Source organism: Delphinus delphis, chromosome 2, assembly GCF_949987515.2.
Source record: "Delphinus delphis chromosome 2, mDelDel1.2, whole genome shotgun sequence".
Taxonomy (NCBI): Eukaryota; Metazoa; Chordata; class Mammalia; order Artiodactyla; family Delphinidae; genus Delphinus; species Delphinus delphis.
This window is the reverse complement of record NC_082684.1, coordinates 138,111,379-138,134,303: the sequence shown is the minus strand read 5'-3', so window position 1 is coordinate 138,134,303 and position 22,925 is coordinate 138,111,379. Positions and strand designations below refer to the sequence as shown.

The following is a 22,925-nucleotide window of genomic DNA, read 5'->3' as shown; positions in this document are numbered from 1 at the left end:
GTGATTCATGAGTCAGGTAGCATTCTGTCTAGGAACTAGAAGGAGGCCCAGAGGGGAAGGCTTTTAGAGGCAAAAGGACGGTGGGGCAAGGAGGTTACTAGCAAAATGAAAAAAAGAATTGTTTCAGGCCAGGTCATCTTCTTTGGCCGGGAAAGGAAGGGTGGGGTGGGGGGGTCTCATTATGCAGATTGCCTCACTGATTAGTGCTAATTAGGAAATTTAAGGTATTTATTTAAAAACCACATTCCTGGGAGAGGTTGAAAGTACAATGAAGTCTTGGTTTGCTGTCCTGGGGGCAAATAACTCCATTTTGGGCTTGTTACTTCTTTTTAACAATTCCCCCCTTTTGATCAAACTCTCACCCTGAGAGATGTGATCAAAATTTAAGGTATTAGTGCCACTCTGAGCTACGTATCTATGGATGCTTGGTGTGGTATCCACAGATCATAATGTTTTGTTTAATCCCTGTGACATTCATAGGTCATGGTTCCCGTTTCCTAATCCTTAAAGTGGTCATTCTCCTTGTTCCTTTTCTGACATCCCAGTCTTAGGGAGATCATTTGCTTGACATTTAACAGCTGTGAACACGCATTTCAAAGCTTTTGAGAGAATATAATGCACCAGGGGGATTTTTATGATAACCATAAGCAGGAGAATTCCCAGTGTTTGGAGTGTACTTTGAAGCCATGGTCCCCAAGACCCAAACCAATCAGAATCAAATAAGTCAAAGAAAGACCCTATTGAAAGAGTCATCTTCTTAAGTCAAGTTTGCTCAATACTGTTACGTAACTGAGTTTCGACTTTCCCAGAAGTATTAACCCAGGTATAACAGGTACATTTGCATTGTTTCTGACAAAAAAAAATCTGCTATCCTTATTTTTGTCTGTTTGTATGTAGTGTGTCTTTTTTTCTTAGGCTGCTTTTAAGTCTTTCTCTTTATCACTTTTTTTTTTTTTTTGGAAACTAGTATTTTATTAAGGAATCCACTTCTATGACTTATGAAGTCCAGGCTGAGTTAATAGTGATGAGTTCTGGAGGTAATGACACCCAACTCTGACTTTCTGGTTATAACCACTGTCTTCTCTCTCTATCCCAACTGAAATCCCAGACTCATGAGGCCTCCATCCCTGCCCTCTTATTCCTGGAAGATGCCAAAGCCAACTATGTAAGAGCCTTTTTCAGAGGAAAAGACGACTTTTGTCTTCCCAGAAGACAAACCCTCTACTTTGCTTTATGAGGCAGACAGCAACCCCAAACCACAGAAAGGTTGAGAATTCTCCTTATCACTTTTTAAAAACAATTTTGATATACTTTGGTATAGTTTTTTTTTCCTTTTTCTTTTTTTTTCTTGGTTGAGTAGAGAGTACTTTATTGATGGTACATGACAAAATAGGGGTCCTCCAAAGTAGGGCTTGGGAGAGCCCCAACTCTGATGGGGTCACAGTTTCTTGTTCTTGGAAACTGTCAAGAACGAGAGATTCTCAGAGTTTTGGGAGACTGAGCTGAGGCAAGGACTCCCCAGCAGCTGAGGACCTCTCTCTTCCTCTCGCGTTCTTAGTAGGGCTGATGGTCTAGGGACTCTTACTCCTTGGAGGCCATGTGGACCATAAGGTTCATCACCCTGTTGCTATAGTCAGATTCATTGTCATACCAGAAAATGAGCTTGATAAAGTGGTCATTGAGAGCAGTGCCAGCCCTAGCATCAAAGGTGGAAGAGTGGGTGTCACTGTTAAAGACTCAGGAGACAATCTGGTCCTTAATGTAGCCCAGGATGCCCTTAACCGACCCTTTGATACCTGCTTTACCACCTTCTTGATGTCATCGCATTTGGCAGCTTTCTCCAAATGGAGGTCAGATCCAGAACCAACACACTGTGGGTGGGGACATGAGAGGCCACGCCAGTGAGCTTCCCGTTCAGCTCAGGTATGACCTTGCCTACAGCCTTGGCAGCACCAGTAGAAGCTGGGATAATGTGCTGGGCAGCCCCATGACCATCACACCACAGCTTCCCAGAGGAGCTATCCACTGTCTTCTGGGGGGCAGTGATGGCATAGACTGTGGGTGTGAGTCTCTCCATGATGCCAAAGTTGTCATGAATGATGTTGGCTGAGGGGAGCGGGGGCAAGCAATTGGTGATGCAGTAGGCATTGCTGACAATCTTGAGTGAGTTGTCATATTTCTCATGGTTCATGCCCATGACATACATGGGGGCATCAGCAGAAGGAGCAGAAATGATGACCCTTCTGGCTCCACCCTTAAAATGAGCCCCAGCCTTCTCCATGATAATGAAGACACCAGTGGACTCCACAACATATTTGGCACCAGTGTTATCCTATTTGATGTTGGTGGGATCTTACTCCTGAAAGATGGAGATGAGCCTTCCATTGATGACAAGCTTCCCATTCTCATCTTTCTGCCATTGAATTTGCCATGGGTGGAATCATACTGGAACATGTTGACCATGTAGTTGAGGTCAATGAAGGGGTCATTGATGGAGACATTATCTACTTTGCCAGAGTTAAAAGTAGTCCTGGTGGGACTTCCCTGGTGGCTCAGTGGTTGGGAATCCGCCTGCTAATGCAGGGGACACAGGTTCAAGCCCTGGTCCGGGAAGATCCCACATGCCAAGGAGCAGCTAAGCCCGTGCGCCACAACTACTGAAGCCCGAGCGCCTGGAGCCCATGCTCTGCAACAAGAGAAGGCCCCACTCGCCACAACTAGAGAAAGCCCACGCACAGGAACAAAGACCCAAAGCAGCCAAAAATAAATTAATTAATTAATTTATTAAAAAAAAAAAGTAGTCCTGGTGACCAGGCACCCAATACAGCTGTATTCGTTTACTCCAGCCTTCACCATCCTGTCTCAGTGACACGGCTGGCACTGCACAAGAAGATGCAGCTGTCTTGGGAATTTCCTGGTGGTCCAGTGGTTAGGACTCTGTGCTTTCACTGCCGAGGGCCCAGGTTCAATCTTGGTCTCTCTTGTGCTTTCTGTTGGATGGGGAAGACCAGAGGGCCTGGTATAGTTTCTTTATGTTTATAGTGCTTGGGGTTAATTATCTTAGATCTATGGATTTATCGTTTTTATCAAATTTAGAAATGTTTCAGTTAATTTTTTCCTTCAAATATTTTTTCCTGTCTCTTTCTTCAGGTTACATATATAGTAATATTAGGTCGCTTGAAGTCATCTCACAGCTCACTGATGCCATGTTATTATTATTATTATTAGCCTTTTTTCTCTAGGTGTTTTATTTTGGATAGTTTCTATTACTATGTATTAAAATTCACTAATCTTCTGCCATGTCTAGTGTTCTATTAATCCAGCTAGTGTATTTTTATCTCAGACATTATAGTTTTCATAATTTCAACTTGGATCTTTTAAAAAATACCTTCTATATCTCTATTTAACATGGTCAGTCTTTTCTTTATCTTCTTGAACATATGGAATATAGTTAGAATAACTGTTTTAATGTCTGTGATAGGGACTTCCCTGGCGATCCAGTGGTTAAGACTCTGTGCTTCCACTGTAGGGAGAATGGGTTTGATCCCTGGTTGGGGAACTAAGATCCTGCATGCTGTGCAGCCAAAAAAAAAAAAAAAAAAAAAAGTCTGTAATAACTCTATCATCTGGGTAATTTCTAGGTAGGTTTCAATTGATTGGTTTTTCTTTTCATTATGAGTCATATTTTCCTGTTTCTTTTTTACCTGCTAATTTTTATTGGTTGCCAGGCATTAAGAATTTTATTTTATCAATTACTGGATTTGTGTGTGTGTGTGTGTGTGTGTATTCTTTTTTTTTTTTTTTGCGGTTCGCGGGCCCCTCACTGCTGCCGCCACCCCCCACCCCCCAGCCCCCACGCGCGGAGCACAGGCTCCAGACGCGCAGGCTCAGCGGCCATGGCCCACGGGCCCAGCCACTCCGTGGCACGCAGGATCCTCCCAGACCGGGGCACGAACCCGCGCCCCCTGCACCGGCAGGTGGACCCCCAACCACTGCGCCACCAGGGAAGCCCTGTGTGTGTGTATTCTTATAAATGTCCTTGAGCTTTGTCCTGGCGTGCTAAAGTTACTTGAAAACAGTTTGGTCCTTTCAGATCTTACTTTTGTTAGCGGGGGCCAGAGCAGTGTCTAGTTTTTTCCCACTTCCGAACCAAAACTTCTTCCGACGCTGGCTCTACTCAGTGTCCCGTTAATTGTGTGGTTTCTCCTCTGGTTTGTGGGAACCAGCACTATTCGCAGCTCTCTGTGAGCTCCAAGGATTATCCTCTCTCATCCTTTTGGGTGGTGCGCACCGTGCTTTCTGGTGGTTTCCTCACATGCGTGCACTGAGCAGAATGACTGCAGAGGTACCCTGTGTAGAGCTCTAGAGTTCTCTGTGTGCAGCTCTGGCCCTTTTGGTTCTCTGCCTTGTGTTCCGTACTCCCAGCTTTTCAGTGTCTTCTCAGTGTGGGGAGGCTGCCAGACTTCACCTGCCTTCCTCTCGCTGCGCTCTGGTCTGGAAACTTTCTTCAGGCAGTGAGGTGGGGCACTTATAGGGCTCACCTCATTTGTGTCCTTACTCCCAGAAGTCACTATTTTTCCCTGTCTGGCACCCGATGTCTTGAGAACCACCGTTGCATATATTTTGCGGGGTATTTTAGTTGTCTTAGGTGGGGATGTAAATCCAGTCCCTGTTACTCCGTCTCAGCTGGATGCAGAAATCCTTATGAGCTTTGGTTGATTTGTTCAGCTGGCATGTACTGAGGGCAAGCTCGCTGTGTGCCCACCTCACGGCAGGCTTGCTCATCTCCAAACACTCCAAATTTTCCTGTCTCAGGGCCTTTGCGTGGGCCCTCTTCTCTGTCTAGAATGCTCTTTCTAGCTGTACTTCCCTCCCTCAGCTCAAAGGCCTTCTCAGACTAACCTGTGTAAAGCTAATTGCTCTCTTTTGTTTCCACCACACTTATGCTTTCCTTTACAGCTTCTTTTACTAGAATGTAGGCGGGAATTTTTGTCCAATACCCCACAGCCAGCTCAGGGCCAGGCACACTGTCAGTGTTCAATAAATATTTATTGAATGAGTGCGGTCTTTGCATATTTCAGGGTACCTGTCATATCACAGAGCCCAGTCAACTTGGAGGTGCTTGGCCGGTGGGAACACAGCTCCCTGCCTGAAGGTGCCCAGCAAGGAAGGGAGACCAGGCCCCTGAACTGAGGCCCCCCTCAGCCGCGCTCTCCTTAGTGATAACCGAAGGCCCCACGTGCCTGCCTGGGAGGGCTGACAGGTGGGGCTGATGAGTTGCAGACCCAGGTCTCCGCCCAGCACAGAACCAGATGCTGGGCAGGAGCCAGACATGACACTGTTGTCTTCAAAGCCCCTGTCCCACCCTAGGCCCTGGGTGGGGATTTCAGGCCTCACCAAGCCCCTCAGAGTGTCTGCCACCAGCCTCTGGGGAAAGATGGAGCCGTCCCCTGGTTCTAGTCCCAGATCTAGTCGTGTGACCGTTGACAACTATTAGAATGCTCACAGGGTGAGAGGTTGGCTCTATAAAGTAAACAGTACTTTGTAAACTGCAGACCTTCTACAAGTACTCACTGAGCCTTAGGAAATTTCCCCTACTTTTGAGAGAGGAAGGGACTGTTTAAATGAGATGATGTATGTAGACTGCTTAGCACCAGGCTTGGGACTTTGTGTTTGTATTCTAGCTACTAACCAGCTGCCTACCTCTGGCTGAACAGCCAACAGCCTGCACCCCCTCAGCTGGGGGCCTTGATCCATCTGTCCTCAATAAGGATCATAGCTACCATCTTTTGAGCATTTACGAGGTGTCAGGCCGTGAGCTCAGCACTTTGCGTGCATCATCTAATTCTCTCATCATAGGATGAAATAGTTGTTATTATTTCCCAATGAGGAAACTGAGGCTCAGAGACATTAGGTAATTTTCCCAAGACCCTGAAACTAGTAAGTGGCTGAAGCAGTGTTCAAACCCCAGGGTGGGAGGTCTCCAAGCTTCTAGGTCCTGGCTTCTCTTCCCTTAGCATTCTCTTCTAATAAGTGGTATTTCCTGCCAGCTACTCCTTCCTGGGCCTTTGGGGAAGGCTTCTGAGAGTCCATTTGGCCAGTCACTGGATCAGGGCAAGACAGGGTCTAAAACCTCCAGCTGAGAGTCTGCCCCGAGGCCCAGCTATGAGCTTGTGGAGCTGGGAGTGAGGAAGTCTCTGAGAGTCAAAGAAAATCCCATGTTAAAAACACCGCCCTGGGGCTTCCCTGGTGGCGCAGTGGTTGAGAGTCCGCCTGCCGATGCAGGGGACACGGGTTCGTGCCCTGGTCCGGGAAGATCCCACATGCCGCGGAGCGGCTGGGCCCGTGAGCCATGGCCGCTGAGTCTGCGCGCCCGGAGCCTGTGCTCCGCAACGGGAGAGGCCACAACAGTGAGAGGTCCGCGTACCGCAAAAAACAAAAAACAAACAAAAAAACACCGCCCTGGGGGAAGGAGAGGGGTTTGGGCAGGAACCCACAGACCCAAGGGTTCACTCAGCAAGTGCCTGCCAGCTGGTTCTCCAGGAGCGGCCAGTTGTACCTTCCCCACAGGATGGCGGGAGCTGCAGATACAGGCAGGCGAGTGAATCTGGCCCGTGGGAGCTCCACATGGGCAAGGTCACTCCGATGGGGCCACCCAGGGGGCCTGGCCTCTCTAGGAGGGGACGGAGCTTGAATCAGCCTTGGAGCACCTCACCAATTTGGATGAAGGAGTGGGGGTGGGATGGGCAGCCTTTTCAGCACAGAGAAGCCCTGAGTGCCACTCAGGCCATCCCACCTTTCCTGGGCTCCTGGCCTGTGCCCTGCTATGTGTCTACACCACAGTCCCTAAGTGAGGGGTCGTTAGTGCTTGGTAGATGAAGAAACTGAGCCCAGGGTCCAAGGCTGCGGGTGGGATGTGCTGAATGCCAGGTGATGAGTTGGATTATTCTTAGGGAGGCCGTGGAGGGCCATGGGAGATTCCTAAGCATCAGTAGGTTACCTGGGCAACGTCTGGGGCAGCTTATTGCAGGGGACGAGAGCGGAGGCTAGAGACAGTGTAGAGGCTGTTGGAGCAATGTTTTTTTTTTTTGGCTGTGCCGCACAGCATGCGGGATCTTAGTTCCCCGACTAGGGATCGAACCCGCACCCCCTGCCGTGGAAGTGCCGAGTCCCAACCACAGGGAATTCCCTGTTGGAGCAATCTTGAGGGGCTATGAGGCAGACCTGGGCCTGCGCGAGAGCTGGAAAGGCCTGGGCGATGGGGCTGGGCTGATGGGAGGTGCAGAAGATGTAAACAGTAAGGAATCTTAAAGACCATCTACCCAACCCACTTGTTTTACACAAGAAAACTGAGGCCCAAAGAGGGAAAGGAGATTGTGCAAGGGCAAACAAGAGGTAAAAGGTAGAACCAAGCTAGAAGGACCCTGAAAGGTTCAAGGACACCCCACCCCGCTTAAACACTGAGCCGAGTTTCCTCCTATAATTGACCCTTCTTCCCCTGGGATCAAGCCCCACCTGAGGTTACCAGGGGTCCCAGTAAGACCCAGCTCAGCTTCTGTCTCACTGTGAGCCCCCGGGGCCTCTCCTCCTCTTCCCTGGGCCACAGTTGCTCATCTGTGAAATGAGGCCATTGGACCAGCTGACCACATTGGCCCCTATCTGCTCTATGTGCCCAGAGGAAGACAAGGCTAGGGCTTCTTCCTCACTCTGGTCCCCCACCCCCTAGTCCAGCATGACACTGACACGCGGGTGGGGCTGGCCTCTTGGGGCTTACATGCCTGGGGAGGCAACATGATCTGTAAAGGATCCCTGACCCTCTCCTTTTGAACCCCAAAGAGGGCGTCTCCGTCATGTGAGGACCACAGGGGGATTAGCCACTCTGAGATGGGAGGCTGCGGAGGCGGCCAGGACACCTGGGGGAAAGAGGAAGAGAAGGAAGCGGGAGAGGGAGGGCCTCCGGGCCTCAAGGGGGAGGAACAGAGTGGCTGGGAAGGGCCCTGCGGGGGGTCCTGCAGTGGGAAGGAGCCTAGCCTCGCTGCTTCACTCCTTCGGAGGAGTGTGGGACATGCCACTTTCTGGCTGTAAGTTTCTGAGTACGTGACCAAGTTAAGGTGAGCTAATCTGGGGGCCAGGCCAGAAGCAGGGGGATGCCTGGGCCAGGAACCTGGGAGGAGGGGAAGGAGAGGTGTGGTTGGCCTGGAGAAAAGAAGAGGGAGGCAGAAGCAAAGGAGTCAGGGTCCCTGCCTGAGAGCTATGCAGGCAGGAAGAGTGTGGGGGGGACTTGGTTTTTGTTTTCGTTTTTTTAAATTTATTTTTTATTTATTTATTTTTGGCTGCGTTGAGTCTTCGTTGCTGCACGCGGGCTTTCTCTAGTTGCAGTGAGCAGGGGCTACTCTTCGTTGCGGTGCGCGGGCTTCTCATTGCAGTGGCTTCTCTTGTTGTGGAGCACGGGCTCTAGGCACACGGGTATCAGTAGTTGTGGCTCGCGGGCTCTGCAGCGCAGGCTCAGTAGTTGTGGCGCACGGGCTTAGTTGCTCCGTGGCATGTGGGATCTTCCCGGACCAGGGCTCGAACCCATGTCCCCTGCATTGGTAGGTGGATTCCGGACCACTGTGCCACCAGGGAAGTCCCGTGTGGGGGACTTTGAATGATGCCTGGTCCCTGATGAGTCACTGCCTGGTGTCACATACAGCCCCAGACACAAGGAGACCTGGCATGGAGGGGCAGAAAGCATAAATTTGGAGCAGAGCGAGGCCTAGATTTCAGACCTTTCCACTCACTAGTTGCGTGGCCCTGGGCTGGTCTCTTGGCCTCTCTGAGCCTCTGATTCTAGAAGGGAATAGCAGTTGTTTCATCCTTACTGGCAGGCTGTGAGATCAGATGTCAGTCTTACCCCAGACCCTCCCACTCCCCTTGCTGGTCAAATGCCACTTCTTCACCCAAGCACGCCACCCCCCAGGCCTTGGGAGTGGCATTATTCCTCAGTCTCCCACACCACCACAGTCCCTGGGGCTTTGAACACTGACAGGAAGCCTTCTGGGAGTGCCCCAGTCCCTCTAAAGGGGTTGGAGCCAATCCAGGGCCTGTGCAGTGAGGGGACCAAATGGGAGGCTGGGGTAGGGAGTGCAAGGACCCTCCCATACCTGCTTCACCACTGTGTTCCCCCCACTCCCTGATGGGATATTTGCAACTCCCTCCCCTTTTTCTAAGCTCAGGCCCTGCTTGTCTGTTCCACAACAAGGAGTGAATGTTATTTAAAAGGAGATCAGGAGATTTGCCTTAAATAGGCATGGAGTGCAGTGCCAGGGCCCAGGGTGCAGGGCGGGGGAGGAGGCCACCCTGGGTGTTGGAGAGAAAGGACTGGAGCTGAACAGAGAGAACACCCTCCCTAAGGGTGTGCACAGCCCTTCACAGTTTACCCAGATTAGTCCTGGGCTGTGGTGGATCGGTTACACGGGGCTTATTCTCACCCTACCCCCATTCTGAGGATGGGGAAACTGAGGCCTAGCTGACGGGTGTGCTAGTTGCCAGGTGGCATCTGAGGAGGATGCCATGGTCTTTCTGCTTCAGTCCCCAGGAGCTGGGGCCTCCAGCAGCAGGGAGGAGGCCCCTGCAGGGTTGGGGGGTAGGTCCTGAGGCCTTCCCCTGACACCTACCCCCACCACCAGGTCCCAGGCCTTTGGCTCCTGCCCCTGGGTTGCCCCTGCTTGCCCTCCCAGCCCCAGCTTGTAACTGGACGCCCTCCTCACTCGACACCTTCCCAGGTGAGCTGGGGCTCTGCTTACTGAACCCAACACCAGCTGGGGGAGGGGAGTGAGGGGGCACCCCTGGCGCGGGCATCTGCCGGGAGGCTGCGAGGCTGCAGGAGGGAGCTGGAGGTGGTGGGAGTCCAAGGAGTGGAAGGTGGGCTGACTATCAGCCTCCTCCCCGCAGGGCTAGTCTGGCACCCGGGTTCACTGCCCCATTCAGGGTCTCCTACCAAGCCCCTCCCCTTCCATCTCATCCCCTCCCAGCCATTTATGTCTCAGCAGGTGATGCTCTTGGAATCCTAAAGAAATGGAGTCTTGAGTGTGGGGTTTCAGGAACAAAGCTAGGGGAAAGGAAGCAGCGCCTGCTTCCTCCTTTTTGCAAAGGTCCTGAACACCAAGGTGAGGCTTCAGACACCTGGGTGCCATCCTGGCTCTGCCATTTACAGCCCTGTGACCTTGAGCTGCCCACCTTCTGTGAGCCTCCTCTGTAAACTAGGTCTAAAGATCCCCCTCATAGAGTCATCAAAGATGCTCAGATAAGAAGGTGGACAGAGGCAAGAAGAGGGGCAGTTATGATACACACAGTCACCGACCAGGGCTGGGACTCAAGTTTGTTTTGGGAAGGAGAGGGGACAAGACCTCATTCTCCCCTTCCCCTTAGAGGCTGGGCACAGCCTGGGTCCTCCAGGAGGGAAGACTGAAAGAGAGTTTACTCTGGGCTCCTGCTAATTCTCTTTGTTATTCTCTGGCCACCCTAGAGGCTGGGGGACAGGGGGAGGGAGAGATGAGGAGGGTTGCAGGGTGGCCTCTTCAGGTAAGTGCAATAAAGGCCAATAGGAACTAACCATGAGGGTTTACCACATGCCTGCCCCCACCCCAGCTCTTTACCTGTCCTAACTCCATGGCTAATGATGAAATTTGGGCTGAGGTTTTAGGCAGCATGTCCAAGGTTACACAGCAAGTTGTGGAGCCAGTATCTGGCTTCAGTGCCCTCTGCTGACCTTGCAAATATCCCAGGACCCTGGGACTTGGGTTCCAGACCCAGCCTGCAGTGTGACCTTGGCCAAGTCACCTAACCTTACAGGGGATTAGTTTCATTTCCCCATAAGGTGGGGATAATGTCCCACTCTCCTCTTGGGGTTATTGTGGAAAAACAAGGGGGCTAATGAACTCAAACCATGAGACACTCAACAGATACCTGGTACTAGCTTCTCAACAAAGAAGCTTCCCTATGCCTACTGGCCGCCCCAGCTCCTGAGGTGGCCCACCCAGGCACAGAGACTGGAAGACAAAGGACCCGACAGGTCTCTGGGCAGAGACCGACTGACAACTTGGCGCCACCTAGTGGTGTCTGGTGTGTGGTGCTTGGGGAGCAGGAGGCCCACTACTCTGGGATGCAGCGGTCTGAGCACCACCATTGGCCCAGTAGGGGTGAGCAAACTGTGCCAGGATCTCAGAAAGGAGCAGCTCATGCCTCGCTAAACCCTCCCCATGCCTCCGACTGAGGGTAGGGTGAAGGTGGGCCCTCCACCAGTCCCTCTGTCTCAGCCCCACCTCTTACTCCCTTTGGACAGCTCCGTGAACACCAAGTGGAGTGCGCAGGGTTCCCGTTCCAGCTCTGCCACTGCCCAGCTCCCCAGGCCTCAGCTACCTCCTCTGCAAAATGGGAGTAAAAATCCCCACCTCTCAGGGGATGGCACTGTCCCTGAATTCTTTAAATATCAAACATTTTATGAAGTGTCTCCTTTCTAAAGTAATTGTGCTCAGTGCTTTGGTGCACAAAGACATCTAAGCCAGGTCTCTTGCTACTGTGGGGTCTCCAGTGTCTAGCCAGCACCTGGATAAATATTTGTGAAATGAATGAATGAATAAATGAACGCACAAGACGGGCAGGAGGTCTCCTTTATCCCAGTGTGACAGGATATTACTGAGGATGTTTTCTTGGTTCTGTCGGTCCTTATCCCTCCACCCCGCCCCCAAATTCTAAGTGGGGTCACCAGGCTTCTTTGTCTCAAATCTGGAAGCTATCTGAGGACACAGTGTTTCCTGGCTTTTGCATCCTAGGTCCACTTCCTTGAGGGGATTACGTTGGGGGTAAGGAGAATCAGAGAGGAAGGTCTCCAAGACAGGGGAGGGTCCAGTGATCAGAGGGTCCCCTGGGAGTACCACAGGGAGATGCAGGGTTCCAGAGGGCATGGTGTGAGGCCCCCAGAGAGGTTATGGCTCTGGGAACGCCCTCCCCCACCCTGCCCCCGGGCCTGGGCAGAGTTATGGCCTGTGGATGCTGGTCACTGAGGGTGTCAGCAGCTACCACGAGGCCCTGGAGCTGAGAGGCCTGCTCCTATGAGGCCTACTCCTGCCTGTATGACCCTGAGGGTGGGGAGCCCCCAATCCTGACTGAGATAGGGGTTTCCCTACACCCCCCAGGGATTCAGGTTTAAAGTTAGATTAAATGAGATGCCAAGAAAATAAAGAACTGGGAGGTTCCTTGCACACCTCCCTCATGAGGCAGTCTACTCTCATGATCTGGCCTGAGGGGCAGGGATGTCTGGAGCTCCCCCTCCTATGAACATGTTTGCCCTCCTCCAGGGGCCTTCAGGAGAGCATCCTCACCTTGAGAGAGGATTGCTAAGGACAGGACTTTCCGGTGCCCAGACGGTCTCAGGAGGAAGACATCTTTAAGCAGGGTGAGTTCATCTGAGAGCAGGGAAAGCTGAAATCAGTCCCTGGGGAAGGGAAAGGGGCTGGAGGTGGTGGGGATGCCTCAGCAGTGTAAGTTGAGGGGCGGGGTCAGAGAGGAGAGTCCCAGGAGAGTGTACAGAAGAAATAACTGCATCTCCAAGACATCTTCAAGAGCCTGGCTCTGGAGGATGATGGGGGATTCATCTCTGGGCAGAAGCCCTGGTCCTTCTTGCACCCTGAGAGCATATTCAGCCTCTTGTCAGTGGCTGCAGGCTCTGCAGGAGACCAAGCTCAACCAGAGACATGCCCACCTGTGTAGCTCAGGACTCCTTCCCTGGTGGCTGTGCTCGCTGTCCAGGGGTGGTCGCAGAGGTCCTCCTGGCCAGCTGCTCCCAGCTCCACCTTCAGTGACTAGCCTCCCTGGTTCCCACTGGTTCCCAAGCCTGGGTTTCTGGGCTTCATATCAGTTCTTTGCGCTAGGCTTCTGTTCTGCCACCTTCCTTTCCCGCTCAAGTTATCTTGACTTGGGAACACCCTGATCCTTGAATGGTACCGCATTTAAAAGCCCCCATGGTTGCCCACTTGTGTGTGTGGGGTCACCCCGATGGGCTTGGCTTCTCCTAAGACTGTCTTGTATTTGGGGCAGAGGAAAGGGTTCATGCCACAGAAAAACAGTTGACTCCTCAGGGTCAGGATGGGTGGTGGTAAGTGCAAGGCAGGCAGGGGTCATCCAGGGGGCCCGGCTGGCACCCCTCTAAGCCCCCACATCTTGTTTGCCAAAGGAGCCAGTGTAGGAACAGGCAGGACTGTGCTCTACGGACACCACGGTGATGATAACCATTAGTCATCATAAATTTTATTTATTTATTTTGGCTGCGTTGGGTCTTCGTTGCTGCACGTGGGCTTTCTCTAGTTGCGGCGAGTGGGGGCTACTCTTGGTTGTGGTGCGCAGGGTTCTCATTGCAGTGGCTTCTCTTGTTGTGGAGCACAGGCTCTAGGCGCGCAGGCTTCAGTAGTTGCGGCACGTGGGCTCAGTAGTCGTGGCGCACGGGCTTAGTTGCTCCGCGGCATGTGGGATCTTCCTGGACCAGGGCTCGAACCCGTGTCCCCTGCATTGGCAGGCGGATTCTAAACCACTGCGCCACCAGGGAAGTCCCATAAATGTTAATAACAGCTACTGATTGACCTCCTGCCATGTGGCTGGCCTTTCTCCCAACAAACCTATGTGGATGTCAGCTACCACCTGCACTTTATAGGTAAGGACACCCTCTCAGAGTGGTTGTGTAACATGCCTAAAGTTGCACAGCTGGTGAGTGGTAAAACCAGGATGGAAAGCCAGGTCTCTCCCCAATCTATAACCATCAGTCAAATTCTCCACAGGCTGTGCCTCCTCCACGAAGCCCACCGTGAATGTCTGAGGCCCTGTAGCCCCTCTGAAACACCATGGCACTGAGCCCCCATTTAAGCAGACACTCCCTGAGCACCCAATCTTTGTGTGCTGGAGCCTCTGCTGGCTTTTGGGAGACAAAGACAAACACCTTCAAGCACCCGAGATTTCACATCCCCTAGCAACCAGCATGGTTTCCGCCTTCTTAAGCTCTCCCACCATTGGCAATTTTACATTTAACTAACCGTTGCTCTCTAGCGCTGCCACTGCACGCTTCCACTATAACCTGTATTTATCAGCCAGAACTGATAACCTTTTCATTCATAAGCAGTGAACCTTAATAGTCTTTGCCAGCCTATGAGGGCCCCTGAGCAATTTACATATCAGCTGAAGCTATGATGGTCAGAACATCCAAGCTGGAGCCCCAGTAAGGCACAAAGTGAGAAAGTTTCAACCGAGGCCCCCGGCATTTGGACATTGTGACAGGCCCATTTCCCATCGTGTGAATTCTCTAGTGTGTCCTCGTCAGACTGCTGGGTGACGGCAATTCGCTATGAGTCACCAACCTCAGGTAACTCAGCTTTGCCAAATAACCAGTGATACTAACAAAAGCTCATATAAGGGTGCTCTGAGCTCAGCCATCAAGGCGTTAACAGACACCTCTGTGTGACCAGGTATGCGGGGTGGGGTAGGGGTAGCACCCCGGAAAGGGTCAGCCAGTGCCCCAGGTAGGGGTTCTTAAAGGGACCATAAGACTCAACTCACAGTCCTCACACAGTTCACAGGTTTATTTGTCCAAAATAAATACAGTCTGAGAACATCCATTTCAATACTCCTACACACGACTTCTTCACCAAAAGAGCAGCGTAAGATATAGACACACAGTTTGCAGTGCATGTTCTCAGGTTAGGCTCAGGAGGGTGTTTGCCCTGGCTTGTGCTGGGCTGGGTCTAGCTGTGAAGATCCCCCCCCCCCCCAGCAAGGTTCCCTTCTCTGCTTGGGACCTGAGTCCCCTGCCAGGACCCCTACAGCCTGTTCCTGCTCCTGGAGGACCTGCCACCTCTCCTCTCTGCAGCCTAAAGAGAGCGGCATTCACAACCGTGTGGCCCTGTGGCCAGCCCCTCGCAGAGAGCTCTGTCCTATAACACCAGCTACCGCTGCAGGCCCATTGCCGACTCCTGACCCCGGAAGCAGCTCACCCCGGGCAAGGGGAAAAACTGAGGCACAGCTGGCAAATGGATGGGAAGCACTCTCTCCTGAGCCCTGCCAGGAGACTGAGAGCCCCTGATGAAGGGAGAAAGGGACATTCACTACCCTCCCCCAGGTATCCCCTGGGGCCTGGCCCACCAGGGAGCAGGAAGAGGGGGAGACCACCCTTTGTCTTCTCTTTGCAGATCAAAGGTTCGGGTCCACGTTCTCCTGGTCTGAGGCTGCCTCATCATCATCTGGGGACTCCTATATCAGAGCCAGAGAAACCCAGTCATGGGCTTGTGCCACCCCCGGGTCGTAGCCTGGGGGCCAGCATCTCCTTCCTCTCAGCCCTGCCGCCAACGGAGCCAGAGGAGGCTCTGCCACCCCCTCCCCATGGTCCTTTGGCCTTCCCTCTGTCCTAGCTCCCAGGCTGCCCACGGCCACATGGCCCACCATTGGCTGACTCCCTCTTACCAGGCTGAGGCCCCTGTCCTGCCGCAGGGTAGCATAGAAGTTCAGCACACGGGGGTCACAGCGAATCACCATGGGGTCAAAGTCCAACACACATAGGCCCTGCAGGCTGCGGGCCCGGGAAAGGGCCACATAGGCCTGGCCGCTGGCAAACACACGGCCCAGAGAGATCTCCACGCAATCCAGGGACATGCCCTGGGGGATGGAGGGACAGGGCTGGAGCCAGCTCAGGCTGAATTCACTTGTGCCCAGGAACCTGACCCCACCTCCACCAGCCCAGCTATTGCCCCTGATCTCCTTGCCCAGTCCAGAGATTCTGAGTCAGAGAGACAGGATGATGGGTGTCTGAGTAGGGGGGTGTCCAGGAAATACAGATCCAAGATAAGAGTAGAGGGATAAGGGTGAAAGGCAAGAGCTCAGGTCTGGGTCAGACAGGCATAGAAATGAATCTTGGCTCTGCAGGGCACTAGCTGTGTGACCTTGGACAAGTTACTTAACCTCCCTGAGCCTTGGTTTCCTCTTCTGTAAAACAAGAACAATTATTACAACTATACCTCCCACAGTTGTCGTAATATGTTGAAATTAACATATCCAATAGTGGCTCAGAAAATGGCAGGGCCCGAGATGACAGAGGGGAAGGGTATGTGTCTAGGAAAGAGAGAGGAAGTGGGATGGGAAATGCACTAACGAAAGGTTTATTCTACAGCTGGTCTGGAACTTTCCATCCAGGGCAAGTTCAACCCTCACAAAGCCTCTAAGACCCCCCCGCCCTTCAACATGCCCCAGGCCTATCCTGCCCCCGTCCCCACGCTCACCTGGCTCTTGTGGATGGATATGGCCCAGGCCAGCTGGAGGGGCAGCTGCTGCCGGCTGAGAAGCCGGCCCCCAGTGGCCTGCACCATCCAGCGGTCTGCACGGATGACCTCGGTGACTCCACACAGGAACCGCACCTGGGGCAGCCCTGAGGGAGGCGTGGAGAAGTCCCACCTTTCAGTCCCGCTCCAGGGCTCCAAGGTGAGGACAGGCCTCACCTTTCCATGCTAGCCTTTTCCTCTGCACACTAACCCCAGGGCCCTGCTGCAAACCCGAGCAGTAGGACTGCTCCCCTATCACTTACCTCTCCCCTCGGCTTCAAACCCAACTACTACCCCTCGGGCACCATTTACCAGGCCCCGAGACACTGCCAAGTTCTTCACCAGCATCACCTGCGAGAGAAGGAAAACTGGAGGCATGGACAGCAGGGCATCCCTACGCCTGGCCTCAGCTCCAGGGGTCGCTTCGGCAGATCTCTGAGGCTGGGGTCTGTCACGGAGGGGCACTGAGTCTGCTGGGGCCCCTGCGACAAACTGCTTTATTTCCTTAGGTCTCAGTTTCCCCTTGTGCCAAAGGGGAATGACATTTGCTCAGTTTGCCTCAGAAGGAGGGGGTAAAGAACAATAAGGTGACAGGGCACAATGACCATGTCTATTAGAGGGAATGTGTATGGACCTCAATCTTGAGGGATAGCCCTCTTCCAACCACTGTGCCTGCATTTCCCCCTAGGTGCCCTTTGGAACCTGAGAAAAGGATCCCACCCGCACCATTGTGGAAGGAAGGAGGATGCTCACAGTAGAGGCTACACTACAGAAGACAACTGAGTGCGGTAGGTATTTTACTCTGAATTTAGAGATGGGGAAACCCAGCTTCAGCAAAGGAAAAGGATTTGTCTAAAGCAACACTGCCTGGAGCTTCAGGTGGAGGAAGAGGAGGGCAGTGGAAAATGGAAAGCAGGAAGGTGACTGGGAACAGGAGGGAAGAAGTTTGCTATGGTCACATCTGGGCCCTCTGGCTGTGGAGCAGCCCGTGCAGAGGGGCTAGGATCAGGGAGGCCGATGCTCACAGGGTCTAGGCCCTGCTTCCCACTCACCTGAGCCCCCAGCTTTAGCTGAAGGAGCTGGCTAACGGGACATTGGGCATCCAGGGTCCGGGCTTGCTCAGGGTCACTGTCCATGGCCTCAAAGCTGTGTACCTCACCTGGGAAAAGAGAGTTGGGCAAACAGATTACAAGTCACTGACTTGTGGCTCAATTTCCGAAAAAACACATTAGACCAGGGCATGGAGAGAGGTAGTGAGCACAGCTCAAACCTAGCTGGGCTTTGGAATCAGAGGCCTGGGTTCAAGTCTCATTTTTAGTGTTTATTGGCTGAATGACTTTGACCCAGGAAAGGTCACATCTCTCAAAGACACAATTACATCTGCAAATGTAAGGGACTTTATGGTCACAGGGGCTGGGACCGAGATATCTGAGATATCTAAATGACACCAAGGGCCCAGGCTGCCTGGGGGGCCATGCCTGCCTGATGGCCTCTCCCAGCTGGTCTGGCCCAGCCCCAGCTCCCTGCTCACCTGGTAGTTTCTGCAGCTGCCTCTCGTTGGTAAGGGCCACATCATCCTGGTGGGTGCAGAGCCTCGTGGCCACAATCCCATCTCGCCCCACCCTGTGGGCAGCTGTGGCCCGGAGCTGGCGGGTGACCTCATCTGAGCACCTGCAGAGGCCAGGCTATCAGGGCGGAGCCTACCTGAACACCAGGGAAGGCGGGGCACGTGGGTGATACGGCCCATGCAGCAGGCCGTGGACCAGGCTTGGGGACTGGATGGGGCACCAGGGCAAGATTTGCTGGTTCCCCAAGCTGGCCAACTTGTTCCTTCCTCACGTGGACCCCAGACATGGAGAATGAGCACGGGGGTGGTGCTTGGCTGTGATCATGGGCAGGCACCCTTCCCTGTGTCTGCCCCCAGGTTGGAGCTAGCCGCTCTCCTGAGGAAGTTAGATATGAGGAGTGAGCATAGGCCAGAGATTTAGAGACTGAGGTGAGGCTCTGATGTTGATACCCTGTAATACTGGTACCCTATAATCAGATTGGCCTCCAAGCTACAATTTTCTAGCCCCTTGCCTGCTGCCTTAGGGGAAAAAAAAAATCTAGCCTGTGTTTCTATTTTCCCCACTTCAAGCCTTCCTCCAGGGAAGCCTGGGTGCTGCAGCAACTCAAGTGAGAGGAGGGGGAAGAAGTTGGGAACACCTCTCACTGCTCTGCCACTCAGCCTTTCTCTTGTCCCCCACACTTGCTGGTGTATGCTGTGCACCTTCCTACCTGCCTCCTGTCCCCAGGCATAGAAAGCCCCTCACCACCACCACGTGCTTCCTTCATCCCATCCCAATCTGACCTGGGTCCCAAGACCCAGCTGCGGTCCATATCTTCTGCCCTCCTGGCCTCCTTTCCACTCCCAAGTTAGAGTACCTGTAGCATTTCAACCTTTTGTCCTAGCTGGGGTGGGATCACGTCTGCAACCTCCTCTCCCCCACCAAGTGGCCGCACAGGCTCAAAGAGTAGAAGGAACTTGGGTTTTAGAGTCAGACCTGAGTTCAAATCCTAGCTCAGCCACTTACTAGCCATGACTTTGGACAAGTCACTTCACCTCTTTGAACCCCAGTTTCTGCATCTGTAAAATGGGAGTGTTAACATCTCTGAATAACTCTTGTGTCTCCATCTGCCCATAATTCCCTGAGATGTACACTGTGCCAGGCCCTGTGCTGGATGATAGGGACCCAACCCTGGGGGAGGCTGGGCCCCAGTGCTCACAGAGTGACCATCCCCAATGGGGCCATGAAGCATTTCTCTCCCTTCTCTGGGTTCCTGTGCTCCTCTCTGACCCACGCTTGGATCCGCATCCCATGGCCCCTTCTCTATTCACCAGGGCCCACCTGCCCAGCCGCACAGCTTGCAGCAGAGAGATGAAGGTCTTGTCTGTCTGCCTCCACACCTCAGTCAGCTCCAGGGTCACTGGGACACATCTCCTCCAGCTCTTGGCCTGGTGGGGGCAAGATGGGGCGTCAGGGAGCAGAGCAGACCCCTATGGGGGTTAGGGCCAGAGGGTGAGTGCTACCTGGAAGCAGAACTGCGGGGGCTGGGATCCCTTGGTTACAGGCGGCAGCTGCAGGAAGTCCCCACAGATGATGAGCTGGATCCCTCCAAATGGCTTGTTCTGCTGCCGGACAGCTCTGGAGAGGAGCATGTGGTGCTTTAGGCGCTGGGGTGAGCGAGTTCCACACGGAAGACCACCAGAACCCAGTCCTCACTGCCCATACTGACCTGGCCACGGCCTCCAGCTTATCAAATAGGTCCGCTTCCACCATGGAGATCTCATCAATGACTAGCCGCTGGCAGTTCAGCCAGCCCTGCCGCACACCTGGCCGCTGGGCCAGGGCCACACACTGGGCCAGGGGAGCCTGACCCGAGCCAATGCCTGTGAGTGACACTATTCAGCCTGGGCTGAGATCCCAGCCCTGTCTCAACCCTGACCTCCCTTCTCTTCCCACCTGCCTGGCTTGCTCCCAGCTTAAGTCCCAGAGGCTCTCACTTACCTGCAAAGGCATGGAGGGTAGTACCCCCGATGTGGCAGGCTGCCACCCCAGTGCTGGCAGTGGCCACAGTGCCTGTGGGAGGCAGTGAGCCCAGGATACGCTTCAGCAGATAAGACTTCCCCGTCCCTGGGCAGAAGGCAAAGTCAGGGCCACTTCTCCTCCATCCTAGCACACCACTGTTCTCCCCACACCCACTCTGCCCCCCACTACCTGCACTCCCAGTGAAGAAAATGCTCTGGCCTTTCAGGACAACCCTCAGCACAGCAGCCTGTTCCCTGGAAAGCTCTGGTTTGGTGGGGGGCAAGCTCAGCTTCTTCACAGGCAGGGGCCACCTTGGGACTTCCTGGGGGGATAGGGCTGTCTCAGGGCCTCCCCACATTCCCTAGGCATTGCCCCCTCCCTTCTTGGCCTGGTAGCCCTTTATGTCTCTGCTGGCTTCTCTCCTTGGAGCCCTTGGGCAGCCTCGGTTCACCTGGAGATCTTGCCAGTAACCACAGGGGTCCAGGTCTCTCCTTGAGGAAGGGACCGAGGCTGGATCTCCACTGACTCCTGGTGCCCTGAAGACCCCAGTGTGCAGGTCCAGATTCTCCTTCAGCTTTCTCCCCTGGGTTCCCTAACTCTCCTGGTTCTCTTACCCATCCTTCCTTCTCACTACCCTTCCTGTCACAGATGTGTCTCTCTTGCCTCAAAACACCCAAGCAAAACCCTGCCTAGCCAGGGCACCTTCTTGCCACATCTCCTTCTTCTCACCAGCTTGTCTCAAACCTCTGTGGTCTGTGATCCATTTGTTCCAGTTCCTGAACACTGTCAGACCCACCAGACTTTGTCCCCCTATCTGATTGGACCTGTTGGCTGCCCCTACACAGCTGACCGCTTCGTTCTCTCCAAAACCTCCTCTCCTCCTCCAGGGCGACCAAGTTCCCACTTTTCTTCTGAAGCACCTTCTCTGCTTTCTCTTTTAATGTGACCTGGGCCCCCTTTTCCTAGTCTCCTTACTCAGTCTCAGGGATTGCACCATGAGAAACATGCACAATTCCCATATTCCTGTCATCCTCATAAGTCTGATGAGCATCTCGTCTGAGATAACCAGTAGCCATCTCGAATACCTCCACCATCTTCCCCCCACACTTGGGCTTTCTCGGTCTCTTCCGTCTCAGTGGCACACCCACTCCCCAAGGCGTCCCCCCTTTCCTGTCCTCACGGTGCTGGGCTTGGCCCCGGACCGGGGCTCCGTGGGCTGCTTCACCGGCGTGGAGTCCGTGACCCAGGTGGCCGCCGCGCGCCGCAGCTCCTCGGGCTGCACCGGGCTGATGGTGACGAAGTCGCGGGGCCGCGGGCCAAGCAGCTGCGTGCGGGCGGAGGCCGGCCCGGGACCTGGGGCCGCGGCCAGCTTGAGGCGCAGAGTGCGCAGGAAGCGGCGCAGGCGGTCAGGGGGGCAGTCGGAGAGCAGCAGCTGCACCGCGCCGGTCCGGGGAGCGCCGTCGGCGGGAAGCCGCAGAGTGCTGCGCCCGGACGCGGCGAAGCGCGTGAAGAGGCGCGCGGCGCGCAGGGGAAAGCACCGCGGCCGCCCCGCGGGCCCGGGCGCCTGCAGACTCAGCATCAACTCGCGGCGCTCGTTACGACCCAGTCTCAGCTCCGCGGTGCGCAGGGCCTGGCGCCTTCGCGGCTGCCCGCCCGGGCTCAACTCCTCCACAGCAACACGGCACCGCAGCTCCGCGTCCGCGCATTCCGCTGCCACTGCCTGGGTGCCCGACAGCATCGCCACCAACTCTGCAGGTCTGCAAAAAGACCGGAGCGCAGGGGTCATCACAGGTGGTATAGAGGTCAGGACGGAGAGACGGGTCATGGCCACAAAGGGTCCCGGGGCTGTCACTGGTAACACAAAGAGTTCACGGAGAAGGTAAAAGGGTCCTGGGGCGAACCGGAAATTCTCTTAGAAATTACTCTCCTACACAATAATTTCCAGAGCGGCGGATGGGCAGCGTCAAGTACACCCAGGGTTGCGGAACCTCGGCTGTCCGACAAGGGCCACAGAAGGGATCCCCTGAGCAGAAAAGAAGCCTGCTTCCAAGAGACCCAGGGCGGGCACGAGAATCCTGAGTCTCCCCCCCCCCCCCCCCCAGGAAGCAGGGGACGTGTGGAGGTAAGCAGGGGACTGACATGTAATCAGTGCCTTCTGTCTTCCAGGTACGTTCACTGGTTTATATGCAGCCAAGCAGGTCTCACTATTCCCCGTGTACCGAAGTGGAAAACAGGCTGAGAGAGGCCACAACGGCTGGTGGGAGTCAGGGCTTGTGTGATTCTGAAGCCCCGGCGCTTCCCATCTCCAAGGTGGGATGGGGTAGAAAATATTTGGCTAGGGAAATCGCGGAGGGACCCTGGCGTCCGGCTTTCCGTTTACCCTCCGTCTGACCCACTCGTATGCACCCTCCCGGCAGGGACCCCTTGAAGAGGCAGGCGCTCTGCCTCCCACCTCTAGGATCGGGTGAACACTCACTTGCGCCAGCACTCGGGCGAACAAGCTGAACAAGGTCGGCATGCAGTCAAAAGTAGGGACACTAGAAACTTTCAAATACTGGGTGTAGAGAATCACCCTATCACCGGCCGGATCTTTAAATTTTCCAGCCAATCAGAGACACCGGGCGTGACAACGGGAGTGTCTTTCTTTGGGTTTCAACTCGCGGGGCTTGGGCTGTACCAATAGCACGCCGGAGGAAGGAGGCTTATTGTGGTGGCGGAGCATACCAAGTCGCGCGGACTAGTGGGTGTGGTGGGAGGGGGCGGGGACTGCAGCGGGGCCGCGCGTGGTGTTGTGTCACCAATCGCGTCTTTGAAGGTTTACTTTCAGAACCATACCTCCAACGCACACTCCCTCCTCTCTAGCCTTCGCACTAAGGCTGAACTTGGCCTTGCGGAAGAGCTGCCTCTGATCCCTCTCATCTCTGTTTACACTCACTGGACCTTTGCCCATTTCTGGGCAGACCCCCCGAAACCCGCGCGCGCGCGCACACACACACACACACACACACACACCCATGGCCTA

General features: G+C 54.1%; 1 protein-coding gene, 1 long non-coding RNA gene and 1 pseudogene across 2 annotated transcripts; 1 reads left to right on the top strand and 2 right to left on the bottom strand.

The window, feature by feature from the left end:
* Positions 1–1,503: 1,503 nt before the first annotated feature.
* On the bottom strand, positions 1,504–2,544 carry LOC132420912 (glyceraldehyde-3-phosphate dehydrogenase-like; annotated as a pseudogene).
* Positions 2,545–13,318: 10,774 nt separating this feature from the next.
* On the bottom strand, positions 13,319–22,139 carry PIF1 (PIF1 5'-to-3' DNA helicase). Its single transcript, XM_060005778.1, has 11 exons — positions 21,084–22,139; positions 19,883–20,225; positions 19,611–19,764; positions 19,405–19,519; positions 19,223–19,329; positions 17,866–18,005; positions 17,387–17,493; positions 16,598–16,685; positions 16,296–16,441; positions 15,484–15,675; positions 13,319–15,273 (listed from the first exon to the last, which is right to left on the bottom strand). Exons 1-11 carry the CDS (start codon positions 21,726–21,728, stop codon positions 15,214–15,216), a joined length of 2,097 nt encoding a protein of 698 aa, XP_059861761.1. The 5' UTR covers positions 21,729–22,139; the 3' UTR covers positions 13,319–15,213.
* LOC132420915 (uncharacterized) lies at positions 16,352–22,139 on the top strand. The gene is made up of 3 exons (XR_009518470.1): positions 16,352–16,494; positions 17,023–17,122; positions 22,070–22,139. It is a non-coding gene; the product is annotated as an uncharacterized lncRNA (long non-coding RNA).
* Positions 22,140–22,925: the final 786 nt, after the last annotated feature.